At 35.6% G+C, this 13,690-nt stretch overlaps 1 protein-coding gene across 1 annotated transcript; it reads right to left on the reverse strand.

The window, feature by feature from the left end:
- Window positions 1-8,286: 8,286 nt before the first annotated feature.
- LOC136218452 (probable methyltransferase PMT2) lies at window positions 8,287-13,301 on the reverse strand. Its single transcript, XM_066005315.1, has 7 exons — window positions 13,084-13,301; window positions 11,727-12,381; window positions 11,419-11,629; window positions 11,001-11,295; window positions 10,465-10,854; window positions 9,777-9,854; window positions 8,287-8,866 (listed from the first exon to the last, which is right to left on the reverse strand). Exons 2-7 carry the CDS (start codon window positions 12,372-12,374, stop codon window positions 8,635-8,637), a joined length of 1,854 nt encoding a protein of 617 aa, XP_065861387.1. The 5' UTR covers window positions 12,375-12,381; window positions 13,084-13,301; the 3' UTR covers window positions 8,287-8,634.
- Between the last annotated feature and the right edge of the window lie 389 nt (window positions 13,302-13,690).

Below are 13,690 nucleotides of genomic sequence, written 5' to 3' on the forward strand. Positions count from 1 at the left end.
ACTCGCACTGATCACAAAATCAGGATCATTCATATTATCCCGAGCATCAGAAGAACTTTCATCTGCATCAGAACCACTTTCTACATCCTTCAAAGCATCAGAAGAACTTTCATCAACAGGTACATCCATAATTGATGATTTTTTCCTAAAAGCAGATTTCTTAACAAATCTCTTCTTCCTTCCTTCATTACTTTTCTTTTCAGAGACCCTTGAAACAAAACAAATAACAAAATTAACAACAATACTAAGTTCAACAAAATACATATATTGTTCCAAACGAATACATATATTGTTACAAACGAATACATATATTGTTCCATGAAAACATATATAAACAAATAGTACCTATCTTCATCCTCTTGTAAATATTTAGAGTTTATTGCATCAAGCAATGAAGGATGAATAATATTCTCAGGCAAACGATTATTTCTACTAGAAGTAGCTTTAGACATTATGATATATTCTGAAAAACAAAAAAAAAACATATACAAGTCAGAAAATTAACAAATGAGAAGCGGAAAAAATGAGAAATGAAAATGCAAAGCCGTTGAAACCCTAGAAAATAAGTAACAAAACAAAAACAAAATACATAACCTAAACAAAAAACCGAAACAAAAAAACTAAGAACATGAGCAATGCAATATCTAACATGAACAAAGGAAAACAAAAAGCTTACTCAAACACAACCTTCTCCATGGAAAATAACTACAGAAACTTCAAAAAAAAAATAAACAAAAGTATAGAGGAACTTACCGAAGGAGAATGATCGGAAATGAGCAAACGATCGGAAATGAAACGATCGGAAATGAGGAACTTACGATCGGAAATGAGGAGAACGATCGGAAATGAGAGAACGATCGGAAATGAAAAACCGAAGGAGAAATGAACAGCCGCCGGTTAAAGAGAGTATTTATACAAGTGCACAAAATTACCAATATACCTCGCCCGTTTTTAAAAAAATTACAAAATTGCCACAGTTGTCACGCAATAAGGCTTGTCACACCACAAGAAATGTATCACACTAGATCTCTTATATATATATATATATAAGTATATTGTGTGATAAATATATATCCTCCTTGTATTATGCATTATTTTCCCATTTCACATCGTTTTCCTCTATTTTCATTATTTACATATATCTATAAAAATCCTCTTTTTATTTATTAAGTTCTCTTATTTTTTACTATATATATTTTTTTTCCCGATGATTATAGATTAGGTGGTTTGTAGGCCTTATGTGTTGTATGTTGTAATTATAATGGTGATTAGTGAGATGAAAGGGGTTTAATTCCAAAAAAGAGAACGATGAGATAGTAAATAAGGAGGTTTTAATTTGGTTTTCCTAATCAAAAGCATTTTAAATATTTTCCAAATGTCATTAAAAGTTTTGATTTCTTTTTCTATCTTCAAACGAATTCCGAAAATCTCACGTTTTGAAACCTTAATCCGTTCCAATGGCGGGTTTAAGCGAACATATAAAAAGAAGTTTTAATTTGAGATTTAAAGTCTCTAATGTTTTCTTAACACAAATAAGATGATTTTGACTTAATTCTTTATTAAACGATTTTGTATAAAATATTTTTTTTTTGATAGAAATTGGGACGAGACAGAACTTGAGCGGGGTAAGCACCCATGGCCCAAGAACTGACAAACTCGTAATATATAACAAAGAAAAAAATGAGTGTTTGAACAATAGGAGGAAGGAGAACAAACAAAAAAAGGGGGAAGGAGAAAAGATATGAAAAGTCAAGAGAAACGCAAATGCGAAATACTACAAATGTCATCATTGATAAACCTGTGGCAAAAAGCAGGAGCTGAAGGCCACCAATTGATCACGGAGGAAGAGACTCCAAACTTTGTCAATGCATCAGCAACTCTATTTCCTTCCCTAAAGATGTGTGAAAAGATAATGTTCATTCTAGAGCAAACGCTGAGGCAGTGCAACCACTCTTGACGAATACTCCAAGGAACATCCAAGGAGCGGAGTCTAAACTGGTTAACTATGTACATTGAGTCTGACTCAACCCAAAGTTGATGCCAATTTTTCTCCCAAACAAGTTCAATTGCGAAAATAGCGGCTCTCAATTCAGCCATATAAGCAAAAGAATGAGGGGTAGAAAAGGCAAAACAACCTTTGGGAAAGCCACGATAGTTGCGAAAAATGCCTCCCGCTCCAGCCTCGCCAGGAGTGCCAAAAGCAGAGCCGTCCATATTGACTTTACCCAACCCGGAGGAGGTTTAAGCCAATGGACCGGAATAATGTTGGGGGCAGGAGGCGGCCTAGGAGAAGTCAAAAGGCGGGATAAAATATCAGCATCTCTCCGAGAAGAGCAAAAACCTTTAGAAGTGGCCAAGGACTCTCGAATCAATCGAAAGAGGGTGATCTTCAAGTGCTGAATAGAAGGAGAAACTTCCTTAAACATTGCATCATTCCTGCAATGCCAAATTAACCAGATACAAGTGACAGCGGCAACACGCTAGAGCAACAACACCTGAGAGCTAAAATGAATGCTACGAAGATTGCTAAAGAAGTGGATGAATTGGGAATGACGAGGCAAAGAGAAGTCAAAATGAATCTCAAGGGCCCTCCAAAGAGAATCTGCAAAAGAACAGCTAATGAATAAGTGGTTAATGGACTCAGCATCCCTACCACATAGAGCACACCGAGAGGCAATGGAGAATCCAAGACGTTGCAGGAGGTCATGAGTTGGAACCCGTCCATGCAAAACTCTCTAGAAAGTGAAGGAACGAGAAGGGGGAGTGGGAGCATTCCAAACAAATTTATACCAGTCCATAGAGGAGGAACTATGGCTGAGAACCGAATAGTACTCTTTGACTTGTATGCTTAATCACGTTTTTTATTTAAATATTCTTTTTTTACTTCACGTTTTAAAGGCGCTTAAGTCGTTCCAACGTGACTCGAGTAAAGAGCACGTAAATTAACGGGGTTTTGAAATGTGCCTAAATCGTTTCAACAGCGATTAAGGCACAAACCATGTAAATAAATAGTTTTTTTGGAGAGAGTTTAGCTTAGACATAATGTATAGCTTAAGTGAATATTACGATATAATTTATTGTTTTATTTCTTTTCTCTTCCCCCTCTCACATACGATAATTAATGGGTGATTCTTTAAACAAAGTGGCTTTCATTAATATGCTCAAAACGGTTTTCAAAACGAGAAAGAAAAGGTTTAAAATGAATTTAAAACTTAAAGAAATATGCGATTAGATCGTTAGCGCCTAAAGGTGTTAAGTAGGAGGCCAGTGGTTCAAGACCGGGCGACATCGAGGTGCCTAGTAGCCTTTCTCCGAAAAGGAGCTAGCCTTCTCAGCTCGTACCCGATTTCCCGAATCCACACCGGTCTCCCGCAAGGAATCAGTGTTCATTTTCCATTCGTGGGTGGCGACTCTTCCATACTCCGAGCCCCGATCTTGCCGAGTTTCTTGATTCCCAGATTGGTTATCGTCAACGGTGTCATCCCCTCGGGTTCACCGGTCGAGGCTTGGCACCTACAGCTGTCAAGAACATTCTTAAGTACTTGAGAAGGACTAAAGACATGTTCTTAGTGTATGGAGGAGGTGATCTGAAAATAGAAGGATTTTCATATGCTAGTAATCTAACTAATAACTTGTGGAAAAATCCTTGATCGGAGCACTTCCCTGTGAGGCGCCGTTGGGATTGGCCGGGGACACTCCGATGCCAAAGTCAGTAATATTTCTGAGAATAAACTGTAAGCACAAAAGTAAAGAATCAGTAAGTGTACCTTTGATCCTAGGAAGCTGGGGTATTTATATAGGTTTTTGTAACCTTCAGCATTAATGGGGAAGCAGGTGAAGAGTCGTATCATTACTCGTCTTTAATTGCTATCAATTCTCCATTAATCCCAGTATTTAGCATTGAAACCCTCAGAGTTGAGGTATTCGAACAGTCAAGTCTTTATTCCCCTTTAATTGCTATTAATTGTCATTTAATTGTATTTATTCTCATTCATGGATGGTAATAAAGGCGTCTTTTCATATTCTTTGATCCGTCAAGGCGTATGTACGTTCTCCTTGAGAGCTATGGCGGGTCTCCGCTACTCGCTCTCATCGGGCGTATCTCGTTATGGCGTATCTCGCCATGGTCCACGTGGCGTGGCATAATGCTAGAGACTCCTTCCTTTTCCTCATTATTTGCATATTCGCCCCTGCATTAATTATCATTAATTCCACATTAATCATACATAAATATCTCTTTTAGAAGGAATAATGGTTTGCCATTATTTCTATTAATTTTCCCTTATTCCTTATTCAAGAATAATTTGGGTTGTTATCACTAACATATGAGAATGATTACAAATCCCATTCAGGATATCTATTTATTCTGAATGGGGGCGCGATCAATTGGAACAGTTCCAAGTAAGAAAGCATTTCTTTCTCATCGACCGAGTTGGAGTACATCGCAACTGCGGAGGCAGCAAAAGAGGCAATTTGGATCAAGAAGTTCGTGACAGAACTAGGAGTGGTGCATGGCATTGTGAATCCCATTACTTTGTACGGTGATAACAATGGAGTCATTGCACAAGCAATGGGACCACAGTCTCATAATGGATCCAAACATTATCTCATGCGATACCATTTCATCAGAGAGGTTGTAGCTAGGGGAGATGTGAGAGTCGAAAGAGTACCCACAGAGGATAACGTTGCAGATCCATTGACGAAAGCCTTAAGCTAAAGAGTTCATGATCATCATTTGAATTCTTTTGGGATTAGTTTTAGAAACAATTGGCTTTAGTCCAAGTGGGAGATGTTGGGGTTTAGTGTCCTATAGTCAATTGTTGTAGGATATAAACTAGTTATGAATGTATCGTTCATTATCATTTGTTTTATAAGATATAATACGTTTAACTATATAAAGGAATTCTTCTTTTACTAGAACTAATTAAGTTAAATAAAAGATATCCCGAAGTTTATTTTAGTGATCATAAAGTGTTCATACAAGCATGAAGTGAGACAGAACTTTATAATAAACTGATAAACTTAAAACAACCCCAAGTCAAGTAATTTATTTATGGGATTAACATAATACTGTTGAGACTTGCATGCTTCTGTTGTGAACAGAGAGTTGGTCTCACAAACTTTAGATATGGAGATATCTAGACAGTTACTTGGATTCAATGAAAGAGTTCATTAGGATTGGGGACTCAACTTGAAATAACAGGATGGATGGATTTATCTAATGTCACATGTTTCGTCTCAAATTATATTAGTAGGTATAAGTAATCCTCAGACTCAAATAAACATTAATTAGTGATTCTGGATTATGGAATGTGATGCTTTGATTTTGTGCGAGCACGATCCACTATAGGGGGCTTGGGGTGTGTGAGAGCAGGGTTGGGTATCACATAAATTAATTGCAGGAGAGCTAATGTTAGATTGAGCATTCGTCACTCTTGATAAATGGGAGATATATCCATGGGCCTCTTGTGGAGAATTAATTGGAAATCCTTACAAGGTGATAGGGTTAAGAGTAGAAATGGAGATTTCACTTAACCTATCTGTTCAGAGTTAATTCTACCTGAACAACTAAAACAAACGTCTCATTATATGTAACTTGACATATTCCATAGTTACAGATTCGTCTAAGAATATAGCCGATGAAGGATCTAATTATATTGGACCTAATACTGAAAGGTAAACGTCGGAATCAACCTGGTTTCTTATCACTCTGGGGGGATGTGACGATTCTGTTATTCATAGTCTGCGCACTCATTCCGTTATATGTTTAGGTTAAATTGGTTTTGTTGAATTAATTTAAATAAACATATACAACTAGCTGCGATAAGAACCTAATGGATCACACACAGAATTAAGACCGGAGGACAAAATGATAATTTAGAGAGAGAGACATGGGGGCCGAGATTTATAGTGAATAAATTAAGATGTATTAATTGATTTATTTAAATAAATGTAATTAGATTATATTTATAGTTAACTCGATTAAAGGGATAATGTTAATTAGATAGTATAATGTGATTATACATCTATATTATTATCCTAACTTAATTAAATATTCTAATGGGATTAGTATAGTATTTATTAAATATAATTATATTTAATATGGATAATATTTGATAAATATATTTTATTATCTAATTAGAAAACTTAATATAGTTAGGATTCTAATTAACTAAACCTAATGGGATTAGGATTGAATAATAAAAAATGCTATAAATACACCCCTAGGGCATGGAGAATTCTGCCAACACAAAATAAAAAGACAGAAAATACTTCTCGTCCCTCTTTCGATAAATTGCTTATCATGTACCATTCGTTTCTTAGTTCGTATGGAAACCGTTAGAGGCAATCTACACTTGGTTTCTATTTGGTTGATTACTAACGTTTTGGTTTTGTTTTTGTTCGTGTTCGTGATTGACCTGATATCCACGTGGGCACTTCGTTTGTAACGGTAGATAGTTCGTCAACCAAGGTATATATGTTTAATCCCTCTTTATATGAAATAAAGATTAATGGATATTAGGAAAAGAAAAATAAATAAAATAAATAAAAATTTATATTTTCGTTGCGTCTAGATTTGTCTATTTTCCTTCAACTATGGTTAATACCAACGTCTCATTATGTGGAAGATGATAAGGGATGCCAGAACTGATCACAGGAGCATCCATTGTAGCTTAAGAAAAAAAAAATAGAGTTACTCTGATACCATATGAATATAATATTGAATAAGGTAAAAGGAATGCTTTTGTATTTTCTCATTAAACTTTAGTATCCTAATCTTTACATAAATATATTAAACTTTAGTAACCTAATTTTTAGGTAAATATGTTAATGCTAGGATTGCTTAATAAGAAAAATATGTTAATACTAGGATTGCTCAATAAGAAATGACTACACTAAGGAATTAAAAGAACAAGGACAAGTGGCGCAATTACAGCCGTTGACCGAGGCATGATGTGATGAGTCGTTGAGATAAAGTGGGCTTGTGCTAGGGTATGTTGTGGTGTAACTTATCTTAATGGAGTGCTTCTAGGATATATTATAGATGAAAAAGGTCAAGAATGCCCCTTGGGCATATGAAGAGTTTGCAGTAAAAGACTTAAAGGGCGTTTGGTTCGGGGTCTTTAGGAATAAGAATAGGAATGGAAGGGTTTCATTCCCTTTGTTCTTATTTGTTTAAAAAAAAAAAAACTCTTTCCCTTTACCCATTTTAGATTATGGGTTTACCCCACTTTAGGTTAAACTCATTACCCCAAGCCCTGTAGGGAATTGGATTCCCTTTCCTATATACTCCCTCCATTCTCAAATAAGTGTCGTTTTAGATAATTGTTTTTGTTCTTTTTTAAGTGTCGTTTTCGTTTTTCAATAAAATTTAGTATAGTTTTTTGGTCTAAGCATTTGAATTTTGTCTTGATTTATGTGTTTTTTAAGCTTTCAAAGTTTTTTCTCCAACCATTATAGGAGAGAGAATTTTTATTTAGTTAATCCATGTAAATTTATTAATTTAAGTGCATATTAATTGTGTTTCTTAATTTGTGTGAAAAACTCTAAAACGACACTTATGTGTTTTTTAAGCTTTCAAAGTTTTTTCTCCAACCATTATAGGAGAGAGAATTTTTATTTAGTTAATCCATGTAAATTTATTAATTTAAGTGCATATTAATTGTGTTTCTTAATTTGTGTGAAAAACTCTAAAACGACACTTATTTAAGAATGGAGGGAGTAAGTTTTATTACATATCCAGACACATAAGGAAATTAATGTTTATTTCTTTCTTTTCCTTTAGTTTCCCTTTCTTGATTCCTTTTCTCTTACTCATGTGAACCAAACGCCCCCTTAAAATCTTAAGCTTGTTGACTGTGTACTTTATTTATGGAACCCCAAAAACCATCTCCATCCTTTCGTTTTCTTTATTTTGAACCAAAGAGAAAAGCCTTCGTCTTCTCCATTTCGAATAAACAACTCTTTTCTTCATCTCTTGGTTTTCTCTGTTCTTCAAAAACACAGGGAGAATAAACTCTCTTCTTTATTGTTTTTGAGTTTTCCATACTCTGGTATATTATTATTTCACAAATAATAAGTGATTAATCCATTCGACCACATAATTGATTTTTCACCCAATTAGTCTGTCTATGTCTATATTAGTAACTTGAATAAAGATAAATTAAAATTATTCGTCACGGACAAAAAGAGTTTTAAGTAATCGACTTCAGTTTCTTAAGTATCCTACTCGAAATCGAACATTCACATGCCAATTAGCATTATTAGTTAACGGTAAAAAATGAATAATGAAAGTAAGGTCATTTTTATAAAATAAAATTGGAGGATGCATTAAACTTTCAATTTCAATAGCTATTTGGCAAAAAAACGCTTCCTTAGAACAATGTTTGATTTAAGTAAAACTGAAACTAATTTCATGTACTGTTAAAAGAGATGAGACATAGACCAAAAGAAAAATGATAAACCTTACAAGCCTGCATTGATAAATTAACATGGCCTTTGAGTAGTATGTAGGAGATGAGATGTATCGCGTGGGATATGCAAAAGGGGTGGAACAACTCACTCCCTCCCTCCCTCCCTACCATAGCATTCTCAGCCATCTCTCTAACTTCCAAATTCACCCTTTTTAACCCTTCACTGCGAGGATGTGGAGTTGCCGCCTACAACCCAATACTGCTTTACTGCAACCAGGACTTTCTCTGGAACTAGAGGACCATCTTCGTGGTCTACCATTTTAGTGTCCCACCTCATTCCTGCTACGCTTTTCCTCACCTGAATTAACACGTCAACTTCATCACGGATTATAACTGCACCTTCTGGCCGCAATATTCTATCCATCTCCACAAGAATGTCCTCTATGTTGCATCTGCATTCATATGTTCATAATATCAGTTGGTTGCCAATCTAGGAAAATAAGAATTAATTGATCGCTCCAGCCATATGCAAGTATACGGAAACTCATCCGGAAATAATAATAATAATAATAATAGGCATGCACACACTGAGCTGAACTGAAAACCACACAATTTGTGACCCAAACCCATACCCACTGTTGAAATATGATTCAAATTATGCAGATTCTCAATTGGTTAGCTTTTGCTAATCAATCTTGCTGTGACTACGTATGTTTGAACAAAGGTCCTTAAAACCATTCAAGTATCTCATACAACTAAGGACAATTAAATTAATTATATAGGTAATGCTTGACCGCACCTTGGCAACAATGTCATCACCCCAATTGTGTCAAAAACAAAATGCATGGATTGTCCATGACTTGGGTGCTCTAAACTTAAAATGTGAATTTAACACAAATCTGTTTGCAAACTGCGGACTCTTTTTCTCATATAGAAATATATGCAAAATGAAAAAGCTGAACTAAAAGTTTCAGTTTTAACTATTCAAAGATGCAATCATGGTTGCTAACTGCCTAACATCAGACCAGTCATTGGTTGCTTGCTCAAGTTGTATCTTAATCTTGATATATACAAGCTAATGCGGGGAAAAGAAAAAAGAAAGTACAAACACAGCACATAATTAATTTAAACAAAATCACAACACAGCATAAATTATTAAAAACGTTGTGAACGCTGAAGACAATGGTAAAATAAAGTTTTAATAAACAAGTATGATTGAAAATACATGCTCTCAAAATTGCTTTCTTCAACAGAAGCAACAAATAGAAGAAATTATTTTAGATGAATAAAGAACTGCATGCAACTTTTAAGCATAACAAAATTTAGCACTCATAATCGAAAAAAGCACCAAAGCATACTTACTTGTCCTTGTACAAACTAAAAATGCCATTCGCATGGATAAGGTCATATGTTCTTGGGTATGTCGAGAATCCTTCACACCTGAACAGAAAAACCACATAGATAATCACAGTTTTAGCCTCACATATCAATCAAATGAAGAAAAAGATTAACTGGAAAAGATCTTAGCCTAATGTGGGACTTTGTAGTGATATAGGCAGGGGCAGACAGCAAGAAAGGGTTCGTTTTTCTCTTAGAAAATAATCTTCCAATTCTCAACAATGGATTTAATATGGTAATTGCCCCATGAAACGACAGCATCAGCCCAAAATGGACAATAAGGAAAAAATACTTAACTCTGTTAATTTTGGGAGCATGAGACCCTCTTTTTAAGGCATATGTGAAATACACACCAAGGGCAAATTAGCAAATAAATGACTGAATGATGAACCGAAAATAACTGCATATTTGACAAAAGCATAATAAAAATTTCAAAACTGATTTTATATGTAATTTCCTTTTTTTTTTAACTTTATGGGCCTATTTGGCCCCATACTCCACTTCATGAGGCCATTTGATATTTAATCCACTTTACAACAGGTCTGTACTTACATACTTCAAAACTTAACTGCCTAGAGGAACATCATTAAAATTGCACTTGTATCATAACTGTAGCACCAAAGCGCCTAAAGAAAATAGTAGAATTGCTTACCAGTCATGATAGATTCCAATCAATCCTCTTTCATAAATAACACCCAAAGTATTTTTCTCAGCTATGGTGGGCACAACATTCATAACCCACAATTTGGGCGATTCCAGCGCAGCAGCAAATCCTCCCAAACCAGCATTCATATCCATAATGTTGCGATACCTTCCAGAGTCTATTAGCTTATTGATTTTCTTATAAGCATTTACATGCTTCTTCCATTTACTATTGTCCTCCTGGTATGTCTCGGCAGACACTCCAGGAATAGAACCACTGGCAACTCTAGGAGGAACAGTAAAAAGCCTGGATGGAAATGCCTTCAACTCCCCACCAGCAACTTCATCCTGACTACCAACATCAGGATATGGAGTAATGCATCCCTCCATTTTCTTGTACCTATAACCAATAACAAATGAAGGCAAATAAAAAAAAATGTTAATCAGTAATTAGAATATAACATGTTGACACGTGTAATGGTCTCGACAAGTAAGAGCATGCATTGTGTGCGACCAATCTAAAATGAACTTTGTATCACTTCATACCACACATCATCTGGGTCTGAAGATTTGCAAAATGTAGCTTGAGAATCATCTTGTCTACCAGGGCAGGATTCAGCATTTGCTCTCTTTTGCCATATGGCCATTTCACCCTTTTCAGATTTCTTGTCCCAGCATAGAAGTTTAGCAACCTCCTCAATTTTTCTCTGTTCCTCTTCAAGTTCCTCCTTGGGACGTTGCCATGCTTTGTAATTAACCCTCCAATTGATTGGAGGTCCAGAAAGAACCCAATAACCACCAGGTCTAAGAACTCGGTCAACCTCCTTCAAGTACATTCCATCTACAAAAAGAAAAATTTGTGTCCTAAGGTTCAAGTATTACAACTTGAGATGACAAAATAACTATAGAAAAGGAAAAAGAAGGAAGGAATAACAAAAGCAATTCCTTCACATGATTTTCTCACCGTTTGCTCCCCATGGAATTAAACAACGAGAGCAGTGCGCCATGTCAAAGGCTCTAGATGGGTATGGCATCCTTATAGTACCCAAAACACCAATGACAGCAGGTACACCTCGTTCAAGGGCAAATTGAACCTGTGCTTCGTGCGAGTCTCTTGGAGCAAATGACATGGCAATAACATTTCTGCTCCAAAGGTATGCACCCCAACTGGCAACCTAGTTTTTATAAACAAATTTAAAAGGTCTGTCAATATATTAACATAATCCAACACAATATCATGAGAGAGAAAAAAAGAATATGGAACCAACATACCCCACAACCAGTGTCCAGGGCAGTTCTGACTGTTCCATTAGCAATTGGTATCACTGAAGCTAGCTGATCAATATACTTATCTGCCCCTTGTGGAAATTGTGTTCCTCCACCTGGAAACCTAAACACATTCCCCTCATATTGGACCCAATTCTGAATAGCCTTCTCCACAGTCAAGCTTTTATATGGTGCATTAGCATATGGTACATAGTCACGACTTTTAGGCCAAGGAAACGGAGTCACATAACCTTTGGGTGCTGGAATTAAGCAGTGCAGCTTCTCTTCCTCTAGAGGACAATGTCTCTCTCGGTAAATCATGTTTTCCCTAGGGAATGTCATAGCACGCTTCTGATCTTGGCAGGGGGTGTAATCAGTGTATTGGGCTTTACAAGGCTTGAACACTTTGGGTTTTGATTGAGCATCATTAATGGTTCCCATTTCACCACCATGATGGGTCTCAAAATTTAGACTTGGGACTAAATTGCAGTCTCCCGTATTCTTGGTAATCTCCATAGCAAGATTATCCGCCTTCCCAAATCCACTCCTCTGCCATGCTCCAAGTATATAGAAGAAGCAGCAAAGCCCAACTACAATAAAAATTTGTATAGAACTCCTTGTTCTATTATCAGCTGAATTACTTTTCAACGCCATTATGACCCTAAAAGAATTACAAGATCGATTCAGTATTTGATGCACTAAAATAGTAAAAGAATGGTGACAATGCTAGCTAGATCCATAAGACTATTAATGCGGATAATAACGCTAAACCTTCAGGAAAAACTTCTGAAGTTCTATGTGACATATATTGGGTCGGTTATGATGTAATCTACTAAAAGAAGTATAGGTAGAAAATCCATAAGCAAGAGTTACTCTTTATGCTCATTTATCTTTTTATTCTCTCTCTGGTGTATTAGAAATGGAAATCCATAGACAAGAAGCAAAGTTAATTCTTGCTAACTAGCTCTTAAAGGAGCAGAATGACATTCAGTTGCGCTACTAGTTAATTATTTGCCTCTCTTATTCCGGGCAACACAACCAAAAATGAACTCACTCAACTATTCCGTTTATGAAAAAGAAACGAGAATCTAAGCACAGCTCATTTCAATTCCCAATAGATCCAATACAAATCTGATCTCAAAATTCCAAAAAGAAATTACAATTCTCAAGGGGAGGGAAAAATGAAGGCGGTAATTGACCACAAAAACAAAGTTTTAATGTACGAAAAAACAAAAACTTTTTTTTATTTTTCGTTTTGTTATAAACTCGAGTAGAAAGATCAAACCGAATCGGAGAGCTTAGAAAAGCAAAACCAATATTAATTAAGAAAAGATATATATAGATAGAAAAAAGAGAGGCTTACCAATCGCATGAAGCAATCAGGTAAGGAGATCGAGAAGTCCAAAAGAATAGGGGAAAGAAGAATCGGTAAAAGCAGAATTGGGTGATGAGTTGAGCAGAGGAGCTTGGGTTGGGAGCAGAAAAACACAATGATGAAAGCTGTGAAAAACACTAGTTAGTGGAGAATGAAAGGAGATCTCAAAGATCCAAATGCCTCTCTATTCTATTCATTATTGCTAAAGCTCGACATTTTTCTCATTTTTTATATATTTACTTTTAAAAAAAATAAGACGGTGAATTTATTAATTTACGTATATTAATTTTCTCATACGCGTTTTCAGTTTTTTCCTCTTCTGTCCTTAGGATTTTTCCTCTAAATAATGTACTATAATTACTAATAAGTCTTTTTAGAATGTTCTCTTAAAATTATTACACATTCCAATGTAGTTGAAACCGGTGATTAATTCACCGGTTTTAGAAATGCAAAGACCTCGATTTTTCAAAAACTGAGGTCGCTTGTTAAGTCTGCCGAGAGACGTGCATGGCAGGCTGAGATCAGTATCTAATAATTGGTGTCAATTTGGACAATGAGTAGTGCATTCAGTCGAAAAAATAGAGAGAAACCAAAT

The sequence above is a fragment of the Euphorbia lathyris genome, chromosome 2 (assembly GCF_963576675.1).
Source record: "Euphorbia lathyris chromosome 2, ddEupLath1.1, whole genome shotgun sequence".
In the NCBI taxonomy this organism is placed as follows: Eukaryota; Viridiplantae; Streptophyta; class Magnoliopsida; order Malpighiales; family Euphorbiaceae; genus Euphorbia; species Euphorbia lathyris.

Excerpts from the sequence above, each read along its gene's own strand:
- LOC136218452 (XM_066005315.1), bottom strand. The coding sequence starts at position 12,374 with ATGGCGTTGAAAAGTAATTCAGCTGATAATAGAACAAGGAGTTCTATA. Across the intron at positions 11,296-11,418 it reads AATTCCATGGGGAGCAAACG|ATGGAATGTACTTGAAGGAG; the intron begins GTGAGAAAATCA and ends TTCTTTTTGTAG. Across the intron at positions 9,855-10,464 it reads ATTGGAATCTATCATGACTG|GTGTGAAGGATTCTCGACAT; the intron begins GTAAGCAATTCT and ends TTTTCTGTTCAG.